A 22,400-nucleotide genomic window follows, 5' to 3' on the forward strand; every position below is an offset into this window, starting at 1 on the left:
TTTAGGATTGAAACTATTTATATCAAGCACCAAAATTTCACAGAACTTATTTATTTATTATTGTTATTATGTTTTTAAAATTTATTCTAATTATTATTATTATTTTTTTTGGTTTCATTTTCAGCCTCGAGATCAAGCTGAAAAGTCAGAAAGGAAAAGTAAAGAAACTAATATTGAAAATTTTAGGGTGTATCTTATTCGACAAAGGTGGAAAGTAAGTCCTTATTTCAGATTTAAACACTTCTTAATATATTTGTTATATAATAAAAATCATAAAATTAAAATTTTTTTCTAGTTTATAATTTTCATTTTGCATCATATCTTTAATGAAACTTTTACCAGAATTGTTATACCATAACTTTCATCTTGTTAAAAATGAAGAGTAGAGCCAAACACATAATCACTTGTTAATTATAGATTATTTATTTCTAAAGAATTGAACCACTGTCTTGCTGAGTTTATATGATATTTACATTTAATATTAAATTAGATTTCACAGATATGTAATTATTTAATACTTAACTATAATTTTGTCACTTGTTGCAGAGTTGCCATGCTGAAAGTAAAAAATTTTTTCTGCCATTTAATATAGAAAGCAAACCTTCTTTCTGTCTGCTGTTATAATAAATAATGTAATTTAATATATGGGCATGCGATATATGAATCATCGATAATGGAACAATAAATGACTTCTGTTCTCAAGTTGGATATTTCAGCTCTCTATGGTGCATCTGTTTGCTCAGTTAGTATTGACAATGTCCTTCTATTAGTATTGAAAATTTAGTACCCACTCTCCAGCCAACGGGTCGCAGGTTTGAATCCTGCAGTGGGCATGGATGTTTGTGATTGTCTTACCTTGTGTATTGTTATATCCTTTGATATGGTGCAGTGTGCACCTTTGCTGTCCTTGCACCATTAAAAAATCACAAATCATCATCATTATCACCCTTTAGTTGAAAAGGCCTGGGTTTAAATCCAATCTGTGATGTAAGGAACCTTTATCAGGGATTTTCATCTGAAGGTAGGTTATGGCTTCATACTGAAGTGGCATGGTTTCCCCTCCTGGAAACTCAGTTTTTAATCCTGCATAAAAAGCAAACCAACCAGAAGAGCGCACACAATTTACAGCCACAATTACACTGGTCTTATAGCCTTAGTTACTTCAGCCATAAATTCAGAACAACCACTCAGTTAACTAACTACTTCTAGCATTGCTTGCCAGTGATTACTAGAATAGTTGAGATGTGATATACAGCTATAACTGATTAGGGATTTCCACTGATCCCCCCCCAATCATCAGCAGAATCTGACTTGCTAACAGTCAGCTCTCCCATTAGTGATAGAGTGAATCAAGTTACAGGGTGTATAATACAAGCTGCAAGTTTTGAACAAAGCATAGGATATTTTTTGCAGGTACCCTGCAATAAGAAATTTAATACCATTTAAAACATGCTCATACCCAAGCATGACACCATCTGTTTGTCAGAGCTAAAAGGACTTCTGGATGTAGTTTACATCTTTGTTAATGAGATCAAATAACCCCAGAGAGAGATCCTGAGATAAAATTATGGAAAATGAAGGACAAATATACCATCTGCCCACTTTCAACACAGTGGATGCACAGTTGCTGATCCCAAAGCAATTGCAGGTACCCTTCAGGAGAGCTTTGCAAAAAAACATCATCAATATCTTCATACCCCCTCCCAAATTGAATTTAAAATGCACACCATAAAAACAAAAAATTTTCTCTTCAAGCAGTTTGGAATTCTGCAGTAGACCCTTCAGAAGAGACGAACTGAACGATTCTTTATTTCATTGTCATCCAAGTCCTGTAAGAAGAGATATTGTCCATTATGAGATGGGCAGACATCTTTCACTGACTTCCATTGATCAAGTTGTATGTGAGAATAAATTTCTATATTTTGGCTAAGACAGTTATTACTGCTTTTTCAAAGCCAGGCCAGGATCCAATAATTCTAACAAATTATCATCTAATAAATCTGACCAGATGCTTATGCAAGTTCCAGATTATGCATATCACATCTGCCTTCCCAAAAATCATTTGATATTAGATCACTTAATTAAACTGGAAACATCCACGAGGAATACTCTTTTATAAAAAATGAGTTAGTATCCGTTTTCTTTTGACATGGAACAAACACTTGACACAGCTTAGGGGTTTGTTATAGATTTTGTGTGGATCTTTAGAACTATACAAATATATTAAACATGTATATAGGTGTCCATTTTTTGTTCTTGAAGGAACCTCTCTTTCTTTACATCACATATTTTATATCGCGCAGAACCTTCCAAGTTTGATGGGATCTACTCTTTTCTCTCGGCCTGTCTCTAAGGGGAGGTAGCTCTGCAAGGCACCCTGTCTTAAGTTTCCAGCTCTTTGCTGTCCAAGTTAACTTAATAGGAAATACTAATCTGAGCATCAACCAGAGAAGATGCCAATGAGACCTTATTTCATTGGTATACCCAAACTAGTGTTCTTAGCACTCCAATTTCTGGTCCTCTTCTCCTTGAAGAAAGCAGAAGTTGCTATACCTAAGCAACCGAATGTGCAACAAACATTTATTTAACAGCAGATTCATTGATGGGTAGCACCCAATGATTCAGTTTAAAAAATCACATGGGATCATCCAAGTGAAATCATGAGGGATTAAAGCTGCATAATTTTTGATGAAACCAAGTTATTTTGTCATCCTATCCTTTAAATGGAAGAAAATATTTTTTTTGTAAATTTTTCATGGCATCTTGTTAATTATAGCAGCCAGTTTTGTCTGGTGGATCCACAAAATTTTCACAATTTTGGAAGATTTTTAAAATGAATTAGCTTTTTTCTTTCTTTTTTTTTTCCCCAGATCGTCCAATTTCTGATGTTTTTTAATGTATATTTGTTTTAATTTCCTATTTGCATTTTCAGACAAACTAATTTTTTTAAGCTAGTGGCCACCTGCTTTAGGAGCTTCAGGTGTTCTTTTCTCCCACATTGTACTCTACCTTGCAAGCTGAATTCAACTAGGTTGAATTCAAAAGTCTGATTTGTGTGTGTGTGTGTGTTTCATTTATATATGTAATGCAGTATATATATGTGTATATATATATATATATATATATATATATCCAAAATTGCTTTGATTCATGCATTGCTTTTGTGAAAAATATTACTTCAAATTTTGCAAAAAAATTAAAAATGGCTAAATTTTAACCCAAAACATTATACAGAGTACCAAGCAATTTGAAATTTTTGGGAGATAATCTGATTAGGTGGCAATAAAGCAGAATTGGTCCATTCTTTTATTATTGTCCTTTCAGCTTATACAGCCTTTTAAAAATAAAGAAAGTCACAGTTTTTTGTTTCATCTTTAAATGTGTTTAGTACATCTACTTATCAAGATAATTTTTAGGCCCTCCTGAGTAGTGTGAAGTAAGTATATTGCACGTTGAATTTTTACATATCACCAACATTAATATAAAAGAATAACATATTAAAAATACGTTTTTTTTTCTCTTTTATACCAGTAATTTTGTTTTATTTAAATCCAATTTTAATTAGCTAGGTAATAAAATTAACTGGTACTCATCATTTAAATGTAAACTATTTTTTCAAAGGATATGATCTTGATATCAGTTTTAATAGCAAATCTATGGTAAATCAGTTTTAATTTTACTAGTTACCACTGTAAACACTGCACATAATCATTCATTTGTGGTGAAATAACCTTCGATGCTCCAATTTAAAACTTTAAAGCTAACTGAAGCAGAATAGTGGTAGAGAGCGACATTTTTCTCATCCACCAACACATAGCTCTGATAGATTCTTGCATAGTCAATTTTCTTTGTTTTTTTTTCAAGTCTTTCTGTAATGCTTGCATTCATGATCATCTTCACTGGACTTAAAATTTTATACCAGCTGTATTGCCAGTATAAAAGTAATCTAATTTTAAAAATAGACATGGCAATATAATCTTCAATAATGATATTATTTTATCATTTTAGTTATCAAAATTCCCTTTTTTTTACTCTCTCTCTCTCTCTCTCCTGAAAATGAAATGCAGTTAATTGTAAAAAAAGAACAGAAATTAAATTAGAGTTCTTCCAATTAGATAAATTAAAATTGACAAGAAATTATATTCTTGTTTAATCATTTATCAGTGTAAACAAACAAAGTTTGTGCGCAAAATAACTTCACGACTGGGCAACTTGTATAATGTTTTGGGAAGGATCTCTACCCAGAAGATGTGAAGTCATTAGCCTCTATACAAGTTGCCTAATCGTGAAGTTACCTTACTCACAAACTTTTTTTTTTTGCTTACAGGTTGGCCGAGTGGTTAGCATATCCGCTTCCCAGCCAATAGGCTGTGGGTTCGAATCCCATGTAGGCATGGATGTTTGTTATGTCCTCTCCCAATATGGACTGGGTCACCATGGGAGCAGTAGACCCAAAACCTCCCACAATAAGAGAGGCCTTCACCCGGTAGTGGGTAGAAAAAATAGGCTAAAATTTTTATTTTATTTTTTTATTTATTTGTATAAATGATTAAACCAAGAATATAATTTTTTTACTTCTTTAATTTATAGTATAACCAAGTGGAAAAACTTTCAACTTCCAATTCGATGTTTGGCACTTTATGTACCTATATATGAATGTTAATTTTTTTTTCTTATTAAGCATTCATTCTTTTATTTGATATTTTCCTATCTGCTTAACATTATCACATGGTACATCACTAATGATCCTTTGTTTAAAAAACAAAATTGTCATAGGTATTAAATATGCTGAAAGTGCAACAAAATAATTGCAGTTCTCATTTTCTTCAGGCACTCTAGCTGAAGGGATGAAAATAACAGATGGGGCTAATTTTGTTTTATAGCCACCTCTCAAGAGTTAGTATTTCTTATAAGCATTTTAAATATTTATTTGGTCCTGCACATAATTTTTTTTTTTTTTTTGGGGGGCGGACTTTTGTCAGATGTTTTTTAAGTTAAAAATTTGATGCAGGCCATTTTTTTTAAGAAGAAATGCTTCAGTCAAGGAGATTTTGGGCATACATAATTCCTCTACATGTATAAATAAAACACAAAAAAATCCAACTTGTGGATTCAATCCAGAGTATTGCAGAATAGAATACAAAATAGGGAAAAAGACAGCACTTGGAACCAGGGATATGCCAAAACATGATTTCACTGAGTATTTAGCTGAAGCATACTGAATTAAATTTTACAAAAAAAAAAAAGAAATAAAAATAAAAGAAATACTACTAAGTTAAAAATTGATTTTATAAAAGAAAGATTGAATATGAAAATATATATATATATTTTACATGTTAATATATATATGAACATGTAAAAATAAAATGACATGAAGTCATGATAAATTGAGATGTAATAAAACCAATTTTTTGGAAGAAATCTACTTCTGGTTCCTTCATAAATATTTCCTTCTGAAAAAAAAACTTTTTGCTGTATACACTGCTAGCTGATGTTGAAAGAAATTTTCTTGCCATTCACTGAAAATGGAAAATGTGATTTTCCATTTGCTGATCCTAATGGATCATCTGTTCTTTTTAACAGTGGTTTATCATTATCATCAATTTTCTATATGTACCTTCAAGAAGCATTCAGGTTACTATGACAGCACTACATGATTAAGTTCACATCATTATTAATCTCCTATTTACAATTTTCCTCCAAATTAGTATATTACTTACAGGCACTCCAATATTGTCATATCTAACATTTCATGCTTCTAAGCCACTTCTGACTAAATCAATCTACCTAGACCTTGATCTTCCTCATGGTCTCTTTCCTGCCATCTTGGCATTAAACACCTGTTTTGCTAATTGTTCTTCATACATTCTATTAAAGGGCCATACCACCTTAGATAAGCTCTGCTGATACATTCTTGAATGATAATAATGTCATGTTTCTTTCTAATATCTTCATTTTTAATATAATTCTGCAATTGGTGTCATCAGTTCACTCCTTTAATTTTTCTCAGAACCCTTATATCTGTGCTCGGTAGTCTTTGATCAAGTGCTTTATTTCTAACCCAACTCTCAAATCCATAACAAAACTGTCTTGAACACTGTCTTGTATGCTGCTAGTTTGGATGTTTTGGCTACATTCTCTCTTATTTCATATAAATTTATTCAGCTGACTACCCACCATACCAGTTTTGTTTATTCTGTTGTCTATTTCCAGACTTAATTTGCCATCTTCACTAAAAACTGTGCCTAAATAGCTGAAATATTTTACTTCTATAATATCTCCATTCAGAATGTAGCTGAAGTTTTTTATTGCTTATTTTCATGCCAAATTTGTTACAGCTGTTATTTATTTTAGTGAATTCTGGAGACTTACACTAGATGTGAGTCTGCATCATCTGCATAAAGCAAAGATCTAAATTTGACATCTCCAATTCTAATATCAGGCTTGATGTCACTTTCTTTCATGATGTGATCCATATTGTTGATTAATAAGAGTGGAGAATGTGCATCTTTGTCCTACCCGTGATTTTACATCAAACCATCTTCCTGTATTTCCTTCAGTTCTAACTGAAGGAAAGTGCTGACTGACAACTTAAATATTGACTGTGTATTGCTCTGTATAACGTTCCATTCACCCCATACAATTGAAGTGGTTTGAAAAGCTTTTCTTTCTCTGGGCACCTTGTCATATGCCTTTTTCAGATTTACAAAACTTATGCACAGATCCTTGTCATATTCCCACAATTTCTCAGTTACTTGTCTTAAAGAGAAAATCTGATCTTGACAACCTTTACTTGGCCTGAACCCAGCTTGTTCTTCTCCAAGTTTCTCTTCCACAATATTTCTCAACCTGTTTTCAAGCATGCTTGCTTAAATCTTACTTGGAATGCTTAGTAATTCTTTTTATTTTATATTCTTAGTAATTCCTCTGTAATTCTCACATTTGGCTTTATTTCATTTTTTTTTTATAGATGAGTACTACGAGAGCTCTGCTCCAATTATCAGGAATTCAACCTTCTGACCAGGCCCTCTGAATTATGCAGTTTAGCCATTGCAAAACTTTTAGACTTCTATATTTAAGCATTTCTGGTCGAATATAATCTTCTCCAGCTGCCTTTCCACATTTCCAGTTTGATTGCTTTTTCTACTTCAAGTGCTGATATGTTATCCTCTTTGCATTCCTCTTCAGAATTTTTTAGTACAGTTCTGTCACTGCTTTTGGTTCATTTAACAGTCTTTCAAAGTAATTACTCCAGACATGTAGTATATTCTTATCTTCAGTATTTCATGTCACCTTTATCATCTTTGATGCTTTTTACAGTATTTTTTCCTCCATTTCTAAGCTTCTTCAATAGCCTCCAGAACATTTTGTCACTTTCTTGATATTTATTTTATTACATAATCTTACCAAAGCCTTCCCATGACTTTTATTTAACCACTTTTTCACATATCTTTACTCTCTTACATTTTTCTTTGTATTCTTTTAGACCATCTGCCGACTTATTTGCTAGGAAATTTTACTATGGTTTCTTCTTTTCCAGAACTGCTTCTTTAACTTCTTGTGTTCACCATTGAGTTCTTATTTTTCTATTCTTGCAGAGAACTTCACAGCACACCTCCCTAGCTAAATCAGTCAATGTCTTCTTCAGAGTTTGACACCGAGACTCCAAGGTTTGGTTCTTGTTTTAGATTTGTTTCATTTTTTCTTCAATAATTCAAATGTTTGTATAGTCAAACCTATAATTTACCTGTAAAAACTGCTCAACTTTAATTCTCTTTAAAACTTTCTTAGATACTGTTCTTTTCAGTGTGATATCATTTTTATCCTTCTTAGTGCTAAGTAATTCTCACTTCCAATTTGAAAGCCTCTGTACACTCTTGTATCTTGAACTAGCTGATCAGATCATTATCAGCAATGATATAATCAATGAGGCTTTTCTTGTTTCTTGTTTCTCACCATGTGAACTTGTGAGCTTCTTCTAACTACTATATTCTTATGGTAAGTATTTACTGGACTTCTACTAACACCATGTTTAAACATGGTGTTAGTAGAAGTCCAGTAAATACCATTTATTAGCTTTGCATTTCCCAAAATGCCTGGTGAGATTTGTTTCCAACCCTGCTGTTCAGATCTCCAACAGGGACCACTTTTTCCATTTTCTTTATGTTAGCTACCTTTTCCAGTGAATCAAAAAAATTTCTTCACTTCCTCCTTAAAAGAACCCTTTGTTGGACTTTAGGTACAAATAAGTTTTATTGTCCATTTCCCCATTTTGAAGTTTGCCCACATAACTTTACTTGAAACTGCCATCCAATCAAGAAGTTTATTTTTGTGTTTGGTATTGAATACTATCGCTACTCCTTCCTTTCCTTGATCATTATTGCCTGAAAATAAGATCTTGCACTTAAGATCCTGTACTCACCTGTTTTTGTCTTCTTTGTCTCAGTCATGCCAATTATGTCCAAATGTTACTTTTCCAATTCTTCTGCAAGTTCGATTTCCTTTCCATTCATACTCTTTATATTGATGGTTATCTTCAGTTCTTCTGATGTTGGGTATATTTTTGTTTTTCTAAATGTTGAGTTGGAGATTGTGGCTTAACAGCGGTTTATTAAATTGTATAATCATCTCATCATGAATGTTTTTCTGCAGCTGTTTCTATTTCGAATCACATGATAATAAACATCAAACATTTTTTTAAATTTATTCACAGATACACTTTTTCATTGTTCATGCTTTGCAAAAAAAAAAAAGTGTCATCTTCATGCACCTTTAGATAAATACTTTTTCAAAGTCCTAATAGTGCATAGCACTTCTGAAATTAAAGCAACATTTGAACTCATGGTTTTGGTAATTTCCTTGAAAGGCTTCGATAAATTTAGCAGTGATTCCATTAAAATTAAACATCATTGATTTTAAGCTTTATGTATCTAAATTTTTTTTTTTACATGCTGTGTATATATATAAAAATCAGCTAACGCCTTTTTATTCCCATATAGGGAGTAGGCGAGGCCGTTTTGGTTCTATCTAACTTTTGGAGACTGAGTGGGCAGTTCAATCTCCACTGGTACCCAATCAGAGATAGCTGGCCCAAAGCTATCACTAATTAAGCGGCATGCAGTGAAGAGAGACAGCTCAACAAGTGCTGCCATCTCGTGTTCCCTAACACAATATATTTAATGTCTGAAATAATATGGGTTGTATGGTCAATTTTCTTGAGTCTACGGGACGAAAAACCAGAGTTTCTCGGAGAAAAAATCCGCTTGCCCATGCCAGAGATCGACTAACTTGGGAACTGGTCGAAAATATCACATATAGAAAATTTTCCTCTAGTCGCTGACTAGATTCAAAAGCAAATCTTCCTTAGTGCAGTCAAGCACTGTGGTGTGCAAATGCCACATCCACTTGAACTCTCCTGTGTGTGTGTGTGTGTGTGTGTGTGTGTGTGTGTGTGTAGGTAGGAGAGTTCAACTTGCCTGGAGTGTATTCAGAAAATTGAAAAGCATTTTTCAAAACAATGATGTCCCACTCTGTTTAAAAAAGAAGACATTTAACCAGTGTACACTTCCAGTCATCACATATGGTTGTGAAACTTGGTCTCTAACAAAAGCACTGGCAAATAAACTAGCAACAACTCAAAGATAAATGGAGAGTTTGATGCTAGGCATCACATTAAAAGATAAGAAGCCCGACTCATATCACTGACATAATTCTTCATCATAAGCGACTAAGATGGAAATGGGCTGGACATCTATCCAGAAGAGAAGATGAGCGATGGACCAACATACTAATGAACTGGATTTTAAAAGGAGGGAAACAAGGCCGAGGACATCCTAAAAGAAGGTGGAATGATGAATTGTCAAATTTTGTTGGGGAAAATTGGTCAACCATTGCCAAGAACAGAAAGGTGCAAAGAAATGGAGGAGGCCTTTGTCCAGCAGTGGACAGAAAATGGCCGAAAAAGAATAAGATATATATATATATAATGTCACCATGCTTTTATCCCAAAACAGTCAATGTATATATATACATTTAAATTTTAACTATAGTAAAGTGATAAATTTTAACCAGCTTTTGAGTGTTTGCTGAAGTGCTGCAATTTCATAGCTGTCTTCCCAATTTCTTTTTCATGTATTTATAAGCTATAGAAGGTGAGTTATGTTTTTAACAAGCTGGTCATCAGGTATACATTAACTGCAACTTGTAAATTAAATGAAATTCTTACACCTTCAGTAGCATTACATCCCTTAACAATATTGACACCACTGTCTTGAACCATTACTTGAATGTACAAAAATCTGCATTTGTAATGGATGCTATTGTTTAATGTTTGTATTTCACCTTTTTTGTAAACCTGCTTTGTCTCTTTACTTGTACTTGTGAGATGTCGTAAATAGTTGACTGCCATAACTATCGACTACCGCTGTTTATTTATTTATTTCTACTATATCTTATGTTCTCATGATCTATAGTTTAACAAATTTATTTGTTTCCCATCTACGCCAGTTAGACCACGTATTGAGTGCGAGATTATAAGATTTTTCAAACTAAAGACAAAGCAGATATTGTTTTATTTCCCACTTATGTTAATCTTTACCTTTAATTAGTCATGGCTAGATTATCGATCTCTTAAACTTACTCTAATGCAGGTTCAAAATTTTCGGGATAGTGCATTGACAGAATCAGTCCAATGTGTTGTTCACAAACCATTTAATTAAATCAAAAGGATTATTTATGCAGTCTGATCCACATTAACATATATATACAATTGCATTACAATTGTTTGTTCATTTCAATTCTTCCTGATTCAGACTTAGTTCTATGTTTCTTCCGTTGAAGTTAAATCACTATCTAGAATATCCTGCTATTCATACATACACAAACTGAAAGTAAAGCATACCTTGAGTAAGCTTAATTCAGTATTAATTTACATTGTCTAGCACAGTACTTTTCTTACTCTTACAATAATTATTTATACACAGTTGAGATTAAGACACACCTTGAATCAGCTTATTTCGATATTTACTTACACAATCTTGTTATATCTATACTCAGATACACTTGATGTACATTCTTGCTCAGAAATATCACATATATAAGTACTTAAAAATCTCGTTCAGCCCTGCCTTTAACATGAATCTTTTGTCCACACAAAAATGCTCTTTTCTCTTTTTCTCTTTCTTTCTGCTGGCTCATTCTTGATCTCCCACCAAATTTCTTATTTGTCCGAGTCGTTGATTATTCTATGCCCTTTAGGATCCTTAACATGGTTGCAACGTGCATCTCTTTCCTAGCAAGACGTCCTCCCAATGATCGACACAATACTTCTCATGGTGATGGATCTAGGCAGGAGAGGGTTGAGAACCCTAAGACCTATGATGCTTCTCTTTCGACTACAAAAATGGACCTCATGTGGCAGTGGACCCAGGTAAGAGAAGATTGAGAAACCTAAGACAAAATCCTTCTCGATGATTCGGTTTATAAAGGACCGGACTTCCATTGTACGCATGCACGCATCTCTCAGAACTTCCATATATGGTCATATGTTGAAATCCAAATATGACATCATACTTTGTGCATCTTTTGAAATGCTATAAATGAACACGGGTTAACAGCATTACATAATGATGTCATGTGCCACATTATTTTAATAAAGGCCTATGATTAAGTCATTACAAATACAAAATTATTACAAACAAAAATTGAAATTTTTTTAAGTGTAATTCTCCTAAAAACACGAACATAAGTTACTTATCATGAAAGATTTTACAATATTAATACACAGATATCAATATCAAATTTAATAGTAGCATGCAGAAAAATAGTAGCTCAGTTCCACTCTTTTGTTCTTCAAATTCATTACTATGCTTGCATTTTTTTCTGTCCCATCCCGAGTTATTTGTTTGCAAATTTTACATTTTGCAAATTTTGAATTTTCACACGAATCATAACATTCCTGCTTTAAAAAAAAAAAAAAAAAAAAATATATATATATATATATATATATATATATATATATATATATATATATACACACATTGCTTTCTTTTTTTTTTTAATATTCATGGCCAAAACTGTATTCTTTTTTCAGTATTTTAAGGATTAAGCAAGCACAATGAACTTTGGTATGCTTTTGCATAAAGCAAGGGGAAGGCGGTCTTTTGTATTTGTTATTGATATGATGCATGTGACAGGAAATTTTCAGTTTTGGCAGTCCAAATACTGACTGTTTCTATTGATTTGGCTGAAACTGCATATCTGCAAAACATGCTGAATCAGCCAAACGTCAAGGCAAAAACAAATATTCAGCACATCTACTTGAAATGCCTAAAACAGGTGAGTGCCATCTTAAAAAAAATTTGTCTGAAAATGCTAAATAAGAAATCAAAAAGTACACACCTTGAGTATTAAAATGACAGTAAGGAAAAATCAGAAATTGGACTAACTGGAAGTAAACTGTGATTAATTTTAAAACCCTCTAAAATTTTAAAAATTCTGTGCATCTGCTGAATAAAAATGGCTGCCATAATTAACAGGATGCCAAGAACAATGTCAAAAAAAATTTCTTCCTAAAGGAGATTGTAATCAAATAACTCCCTTTCATGAAAATACAAAATCATGCAACTTCAATGTAATTTTTAATTTCAAGATTTCACATGGAATGATTCTGTGGTGTCCATGCGATGAGCTTAGTGGTTGTGCGCTTCACAACCATATGCCTGGGGAAGGAATGTCCTAAGTTCAATTCCCATCAGTGACTTGAGGAGCTGAAGGATCTTTCTCAACCATAGCCAAGTTAGCCAGTCTTGGGTGTGGACAGTAGGGTTTTTTCCCCTAGTTTATCCTGGGGTTTTTCATCCCACATAGCAGGCAAACCAGCCTTGAGAACTCAACACTACAGGACATAGGATACACTAGGGCGTAGGACTGACCACCGTATCCTATGAATGGTTTGAGGTTGATGATTAATAATAAACCCTCGACACCGCAAGGTAAAAGAGGGTAAAAGGAAGATGAGATGTGATGAGATGATTTTCTGGTGAAAAGCAAAATCGTGACAAGAAGGTAGTGGAACATTGCTGTACCATGTGTAGCCTAACATACATAAGTTCTACATACAAAGTTTACATTTATAATTGTGGCAAAATGTGGGTCTATTACTTTGCACCCTTCCTGGTCTTGTGTCCACAAATGAAAAACCATCTAAATCTAAGGCAAGCAAAGAAAGAATAACAGCCTTCATGGTATGCAACTGGACAGGAATGGACAAGAGGAAAGCTGCTTGTTTTCTGTCTGGTCTCACCACTGATGTGTCTGTAGTTTCTAAGGTATGCTGTCTGATCAAAAATATCCAGATGCCAGCCCATCCCAACTCTCACTCTAATAGGAAATGCATCAATATGGAGTTGGTCCACTCTTTTCTGCTATAGCAGCCTTTAGTCTTCTGGGAAAGCTTTCCACTAGGTTTTGGTATTTTATTGCAGTATTTCCTTTCTATTCTTCCATAAGAGCTGCAATTTATCCCACAGGTGTTTGATAGGAATGAGATCAGGACTCTTTCCAAGCCATTCAAGCTCTTCAACCCTCCTCTCATCAAACCATTCCTGCACAGACTTTGCTTTGAAGATGAACGCATTGTCCTGTTCATACGGGCTTTCAACAAACTGTTGCAATAAAGTGGGACGCACAGAATTGTCTATGTCATTATACGCTCCAGTATTAAGATTCTCCATTTCTAAAAATAAGGGTGCCGATCCCAAATGAAAAACAGCCCCAGACCATGATGCCTCCTCTCCAAAATTTCACAGTTGACACAACATATTTGAGCATGTAGCATTCTTCTGGCATCCACCAAACCCAGCCTCATCTGTGGGACTGTCAGATGGTGAAGTATAATTCATCACTCCAGAGAATGCATTTCCACTACTCCACAGTCTCATGGCAGTGAGCTTTACACCACTCCACCTGATGCTTGTTGTTTTTCTTACTGATGTCAGGCTTGCGTGTGGGTGCACACATATGGAAACCAATGTTCTTCAGCTTTCCACAAACAGTTGTGTTTGTAGATGCCGGCATTGCTTGCAGAGGCATTTGAGAACTTGGTAGCAAGTGTGCTTCAACTGAGGACAGACTGTTTTTTTTTTTTCTTTCATGCCATGGGCTTCAGTACTTGGCAGTCTTCTCTGTGATTTTGTGTGGCTTACCAGGTCGCAATTGTGTTGTCTCCCTTTTTCTCTTTACAGTCCACCACAACAAAATCAGGGCAGAAATTTCCTGAATTAAGTTGTTGCACAGGTGGCACCCTATGATAGTGACGACAAAAGTCACTTAGTTCTTCAGTACAGCTCATTTTGCTGTAAATGTTTATCTATGAAGATTGGGATACAAGGAATATCTGGATATTTTTGATCAGATAGTGTATTTTTGAAGGAGGATGTATTTGAAAATGGATGAATATGTGTAAGATGTTGGAAGTTTATTTTGCACTTGGTTAGACTATAATAAATTTAGTTTAATCCTTTATCCAAGTGTAAGCAAACAAAGTTTGCACCTGAAAATATCTTCAGGATTTGAGGTAAGGTGGTGCAACAGTAGCAAAGGTGGACCAAGATCTCATCACTCCTTGTCTGAGTATCTCTCATAATGCAAAGCACATCTCCTTGTGGACATGTATACTGCTATGCATTTAGGGAAGGGCCACTATCCAGACCAATTTCAACCTTTATTGAGGTCTTGTCAGTGGGAGGCAGACCCAGAGTGGTGATACTAAGGCAGAAGCACTAGAGAGGTCATATTTACCTTTACAAGTTGCCAAAGGGTGTCGCACATTATTATTAAACTTATTATAGTCTAACCAAGTACAAAATAAACTTCCAACATCTTTCTCTAAATCCAGAGTAATTTAATAATAAGGTGGTACACCGGTTGGCAACTCGTATAGGTAAATATAACCTCTGTTGCTTCTGCCTTAGTATCACCACTCTGGATTACCTCCCACTGACGAGACCTCAATAAAGGTTGAAACCGGTCTGGGTAGTGGCCCTTCCCTTAATGCATAGCAGTATACATGTCCGCAAGGAGATGTGCTTTGCATTATGGGAGACAAGGAGTGATGAGAGAGCTTGGTCCACCTTTGCTATGAGTTACCTAGGATTGCACCACATTACCTCAGTCCTAAAGATATTTTCAGGTGCAAACGTTGTTTGCTTACACTTGGATAAAGGATTAAACTAAATTTATTAATGTGTATAAAATGATATGAGTATAATGCAATGCACCAACAGATGGGAACTCATGGACAAGGAATTATATGCTGATCTTGGAAAAAATGAAGAAAATGTAGCAAAAGAGAAAGAACAGGAAGGAGGAGAGTAAGAAAAGGCTGTTGCTGAATCATGAAATATGCTAGACACCCTTGGGAATTGCATCTATGCTAGAAGAGAACTGCTGCAAATGGGAGACTCTTTAGCTGCTTTAAAAAAACTTTAAAAAAAAATTTGTTTTAAATACATAAAAGAAACCAACTATTTTTGTGTGTTTTGAACTTGTGCAATACTGGAATACTTTGATTCTAGTATTGTTCAAGTTCAGTATGGTGAAATTTAAGTGTAAACAAAGTCTGTATGTGAGGTAGGATACTTTGTACAGAGACTGTTGACTTCATATAAATAACCTTAGCCTCCCATAATGCAAAGCACACTTTCTTTTGGATGTGTATATTGCTATATGCATTATGGGAATTATAGGTCTGTTCATCAGTGGAAGCCATACATAGCTGTTACTCATGTTGGATGCTAATTTCACCATAATAAATCACCATAACTTCATTTCACTGTAATTTCATCATTGGATGTTTAAGAGATACAGCTTGATTTTAAGATTAAATGTCTAAACTTTATTGAATGTCATTCAGCCACTTTATAGACAAATTTGTGTGTGTGTTTCTTCATAAACAAAAAAATATGAAAAATTTATTTATATTATATATAAATCAATGTGTATATATATATATATTGGGGGAATGAACTGGCTTGAAAAAGTTCCATGTGTGGTCTCTGGAGTAGGCTTTCCAGATCATACAAGAAATAAATAAAAATATTTTAAAAAAATGAGATTAATAAAAATAGAAAAAAATCTCTAGGCCAACCATGATATTAATGTATACTACAGATTTTTACAACCTTTCATGGGTGTGCATAATAAAGGAACATATTCATGCTGCCAATGCATATACCTTTGGTGTCATGGTGACTCTCAGTCCATAATCCTGTAAAGTCTGTCCCAATAATTATGCATAACACATAATGGCTTATTTTAATTTGAAAAATCTACTATGCAATTAAGTATTAATCTATTATACACATACCAAAATACTTCTAAATGTGGACATGGCATAGGATAGCTATCGATGCTTGATCCAATAAACATAAGCTAACAACACCCCTGCTTGTGATTTATTCCAAAATATCTCAGATATTAGGATTAAGCGGTTCTGAAAGATAAATTCTCAGTTTAGCAGTGTGTTATGGCTTCTGTTTCCTCCCTCCCTTTTATTATTTTTTTAATCTCTATAATCTAAGTAGTACTATTTCTGTCTGCAAATAAATACAGCAAATTTTGTTCAAAGTGGCCTTTTTTATTAAGAAGATTAATGCACTTTGGGATTAAATCACATGCCTTACATAATTTTAGAAATGCCAGAATAATTAATTTCAACATCTTAATTTTAAATGTCATACTTGATAATTGTTAAATTGATGTTGGTTCACCATTAATGATCACCACTTTGCTAAAAACAGCGGTCTTTTCTGTAATTTGGTGAGTTGTATGTTTGGAAGTTTAAGGGACACGATGTGATTTTAAGAATGCATGTCTTAAATCAAATAAAAGTAATATTCAACCCTTCTTCCAAGTTCGTAATCTTATCATTCAATAAAAGACATGGTAAGCACATGATGATACATTCTACTGAATCAGTCTGTTTTTTTCCTAGTTTTGACATCTTGTGAAAAAAAAAAAAAACACAGTAAAAAAAATAAAATACATTAAACAACAATATTGAATTACATCTCTTAACATTGGAGTCTCTAATTGTTAACGGATGCTAAAAGTCATTAGTAAATATTTACTAAATGCATTTAGGGATGGAATTTTGACATTTGTGAGGCATGGATAATTGGCCATAGTTTGATAAACTTAATTTCAATGATCACTTACCAGAAGACTAAAGGAGATGCGCTTGAAGTTTCCAAGTTAGATTATAGAAGCATAGATAGCCAGATTCTGTTATACTGGCTGAACAATGCCCTATTAGAATGTACACTGCTTGGAAAGAATTCAACAGACACCATAGCATGAGGAACAAACAACGACAGTGCCCAACTTAATAAGATGTATTCTTGTAGATAAGCTTATACGTTGGTGATACATAACTGTTAATTTTAAGGAAAGAACAATGTATATTATTATATTAACTAAATAACTTTAATTAATACTTCCAATATTTCAGTAATATTACATTACCATCTTCAGGGAACATAAAAATTAATGAAATGTGCACACAGGCACTAACACTGAGCAAACGCTCAGCTTATCTACAAGAATAAGTATAATCCACGGAGATTCCTTCGCATGCAAGGCTCGTCAATACGGCAAGTTAAAACTGAAGATCGCTAGACAACTGAATCGATTAGCCTTTCTAAAACGCTGCCAGGATAATAATGTGATCCCTAATTGTGTAAAATTGAAGCGCCGATTCACTTCTCCTAAAGCTCTCCACATATATAGATTTACTAGCTTCGCTTTATTATGTGAGCAAATTACCGCTACTTGCTTTCTCTTGGCCAACACTAACGAGGCTATTCGTATGCTAGAAGAAGAGCTTACCGCTATGCTAAATGATGATCTTTGGACGATCCTCTCCGATGTCTCTAATTATTCAGCAAATAAGGAATTCCAAAAAGTGCGTTATTGGCACATCGAAAAATTTGAAAGTTTGAAAAAGAACTCAGTTAGCAAACCTCAGCTGCCTCTCAACACAGTAATAAACCTGTCATTCCTAACCTTGAAGTCTGAAGCTATCAAAAACTGGCATCCCTTAGTTGGCTGAGAAAGTGTCACGGGTGACACTTTCTCAGCCAACTGCTACCCCCTCCAAAAAATCCAAAAAATACTTAACCCAGTTATCCACAACCCACCACCCCCTCCCCTTCACAAAAAAGATTACTCTAAATCCATCACTATTCCCTACATCAGAGGCACCTCAGAAAAAATCAATAAAATCTTAAAAAAACATGACTTGACCACTTGTTACAGACCACATAGAAAACTGGCATCCCTTATCCGCTCCACCAAAGACCAACCACTTCCCCTAGACCTACCTGGTGTATACCAGGTCCCTTGCAGCTGTAAACTGTCCTACTTTGGCCAAACAGGCAGGACAGCAAATATCAGAATCTCGGAACACAAGGATTACATCCGATTTCACCAGTACAGCCACTCTGGGCTTGCAGACCACGCTCTGGATACTCGCCACAGAATAAGATGGAAGAAAGCCACAGTAATACACCGCAGCAAGTTCAAGTATGAAAGACTATTCATGGAATCAGCCTCGGCCCTTAGGAACATGCCAAACCTCAACAAATTTGGATGCATGAAACTGCCCCAAATTTGGGAAACTTTTATCAAAAGAACTTCAGCCCAAAGGCCAAGAACTACCAATATAGCCCGCCAGGGGGCACCATCAGGACTTTAGGAAAACGCTAGCGTCCTAGCCTCAGTCTCATTTGTTGTATTAGTACTTGTGTGCACGTGTCCTTTTAGTAAGTTCCCAAGAAGATGGCAACGTAACGTTCGCCGAAATATCGGAAAGTGTATATTAAAGTTTATTTAATCTATATTTCCAGTATACGCTGTCAATTTCCTTAAATATTAGTTATTATGTCTAACCAGCGTATAAGCCTCTCAACAAGAAAACTGACTGCACAGATAAGCTTTCCTCCTTGCTATTAGATAGGTCTACTTACCTCCCTATAGAATATGATCCTACCAACTACCAAATCAGAACACTCCATAGGCTCCTTAAGAAGGCTATTACTTCTTGGCCTGTGGAAATTACTAATAAACTAAAACCTTTTAACTCTAGACCCCCCCCCCAGAATATATGGACTTCCAAAAATCCATAAACAGAATGTGCCATTATGTCCCATTGTGGACGGCATCGATTCCCCCACATACAAACTAGCCAAACATTTAGCCAAAGTGCTCACACAATATACTGGCAACACACATCTTCACGCGTTAAAAATTCATCCCACTTTAAAGCCAGTATAGAAAACCTCTCACTCCAACACACTGACATAATGGTCAGTTTTGATGTCTCCTCCTTATTCATCAATGTCCCACTCAAAGTTACTTTGGACCTCATCCAAGGCAAATTTCCTGCCGATATCTCAGCCCTATTTCAGTTCACCATGAACTCGGGCTATTTTGTTTGGCAAGGAAAATTCTACAAACAAAGTAGAGGGGACTGCCATGGGTTCTCCACTCTGGCCAACTTCTTTATGGAGACCCTCGAAGAAAAAGCCTTAAACTCGGCCCCACTTAAACCTATTGTTTGGCTAGGTTATGTAGATCACGTGTTCGCTATTTGGCCGCATGGCCTAGACACACTCAAACTTCCTTTCACACTTAAACAATCAACACCCCAGGATCCAGTTTACCTTAGAAAAAGAAAACAATAACAATCTTGCTTTCCTAGATACTCTGATTACACGCCAGCCTAATGGATCCCTGGCTTTCTCAGTTTACAGAAAACCTACACATACAGGTAGATACATTCACCAGCGTTCACACCATCCCTCCCAACAACATGGGATTATAAAAACCTTATATAACAGGGCAAAATTAATCAGTTCAGATAACAATGCCCTTAACTACTGAACTTATTCATATTCTTAACACCTTTGTAGCCAATGGATACAACCCCAATAAAATCCAAAAAATATTAAAACCAGTTAACCCCAATCCCTCTCCACAACAAGGACTACTCTAAATCTGTCACTATTCCTTATATTTGGTGTACTTCTGAAAAATTAACAAAAATCTTTTTAAAAAAAATGACTTGACAACTTGTTACAAACCATATCAAAAATTGGCATCTCTTATCCTCACCCAAGGACCAGCCACTTCCTGTAGACCTACCTGGAGTTTACCAAGTCCCTTGTAGTTGTAAACTGTGTTACTATGGCCAAACAGGCAGGACTGCTAATATCAGGATATCTGAACATAAGAATTATAACCATTTCCACCGTTATAGCCACTCAGGACTTGCTGACCATGCCTTGGACACCTTCCATAAAATACTTTGGAAGAAAGCTTCCTTATTACACCGCAGCAAGTTTAAATATGAGAGATTATTCTTAGAATCAGTCTCAGCCTTAAAAAAGCTCCCCAAACCTCAATAAATTTGGATGCATGAGACTACCCCAAATATAGGAGGTTTGCATTCTTAGAACATCAGCCCAAACAGCCAAGATTAATACCCAGTTTGGCCCACTAGGTGGCACCCTTTAGGACTCTAGGACAGCCTTCAGTTGTTTTCTTCAGCCATTTTTTGCTCAGTGTTAGTGCCGCCATGCACATTTCATTAATTTTTATGTTCCCTGAAGATGGTAACGTAACATTACCAAAATATTGGAAGTATTAATTAAAGTTATTTAGTTAATATAATAATGTACTTTGTTCTTTCCTTAAAATTAACAGTTAATAAGATGTAGGAGGACCACCTTTTGCTGCAATGACTGCAACAATCTTGCAGGGCATACTTTTCACAAGCATATACAATAGCAATTAATGGGAATTTTGGACCATTCTTCTTGCTGGCATATAACGAGGTCCTGGAATTATGGGGATAGATGTCCTTTGACTTCACGCAGTGCTCCAGTTCATCCCGCAGAAGTTCATTAGGGTTGAGATCAGGGCTGTATGGAGGCTAGTCACATTTGGTGATGTTTATGTTCACAAACCACGGAGCAGCTTTATGACTCTGTATGTTGTCTTTTCTATCGAACTGTACGTGGTCAGTTTGATAGAAATGCCACAAAGTAGGAAGCATTGTACTGTCCAGAATGTTCAGATACCTCTGAACATTCTGGATACAATACAATATGTTTGTGGCACCACAAACAGAGATCCAAGACAGGAGAAACGGGACCATGCCATCACACTTCCACCTCTGAATTTCATAGTTACACACTGGTAAGAGATGTTTACTGGGCATCTGCTCAGTGAAGGGTGTAGCATGATTCATCATTTCATAACGCAGCTTTCCAAAATTCCACGTCCTGCTGTACAAATTCTTCGCATCACTGAAGATGATACTGCATGTTGGCTTGGGTAATGTGGGCCTGCATATTGCAGTCCTACCATGGAAACCCATGTTGTCAGCCTCTGTTCTGAATGTTTTTGTGCAGATTCGTGTTCCAGTCAATGCTCGGAACTCCATATTCAGTGTGTCAGGCCAAGGAATGGCAGTTTTTGTTATACGTATTATTCTTCGTAGCACCCTACGGTCATGTTCAGTGATGTGGTGTGTCGGCCACTGCAGGTAACACTTACAGTTGCCGACACACTTGGAAGCACTTTATAAGACCAGATGCAGAACATTTACTCTAGGCATTGGGCATAACTTTGTCGTTCCATGATTTGACCTTTGACATCTGGGTGGTAGTAGTATGGTAATAACACCTAATGATAAGGCTAACCCTATGCCATAAATCTTCTCTTCCAACTCTTGTATAGACAACCAACAAAAATCACATCTTATTGTACCAAAAACAGCTCACTAGTCAAAAATCCTCAATAGTCTAGATCAGGGTTTCTCTGGAAGCTGAATAGGTGTTCCGCAAGAAGTTCTATAGTTTGTCATTTTATTTTTCTAAGCATTTTTCATGAATAAATATTTTATAGTAGAAATATTCTGAGGAGAATAATATTCATGAATATGTCGAAAAGCTCAGACCCAGAACGCCTAAATAACATCTGTGTATCGTTAAATTTTACACATCGAAACCTTTCAACATTTGGGAAAGGGAATACCGCTGTTTATGATGGGTCATAAAAATTGCCTGCAAGCGGATTATAACAATGTGTGCCATATCCTCTGTTCTCAAAACTGAAGGAAATGACATCTGTGTAGCAAATGTCAGTGACCAAGAGTCATATTTTTAAACATGGAAATATTCATGAATTATCGTTAATTTTCACATATCGAAATCTTTCAACAATCGGGAAAGAGAATACTGCCGTTTATGGCCGATAATAAAAATTGCCTGCAAGCCGATTATAATGGGTGGCGTGTTCTCAAAACTGAACGAAATAATATGTGTGTTGCAAAAGTC

The 22,400-nt window shown here is 35.1% G+C and overlaps 1 protein-coding gene across 1 annotated transcript in view; it reads left to right on the forward strand.

Annotated features, from left to right (window-relative positions):
* The window catches only part of LOC150099731 (death-associated protein kinase 1-like), a 504,639-nt gene that overhangs the window by 94,873 nt on the left and 387,366 nt on the right, over positions 1 to 22,400 (forward strand). The window contains exon 8 of the mRNA XM_090403485.1: positions 125 to 214. Coding sequence (XP_090259611.1) covers positions 125 to 214 — 90 coding nt within the window. The remainder of the gene's footprint in view (positions 1 to 124; positions 215 to 22,400) is intronic.

Source organism: Typopeltis vanoorti, chromosome 14 (genome assembly GCF_054136105.1).
Source record: "Typopeltis vanoorti isolate ZY-2024b chromosome 14, IOZ_Tvanoo_1.0, whole genome shotgun sequence".
NCBI classification, from domain to species: Eukaryota; Metazoa; Arthropoda; class Arachnida; order Uropygi; family Thelyphonidae; genus Typopeltis; species Typopeltis vanoorti.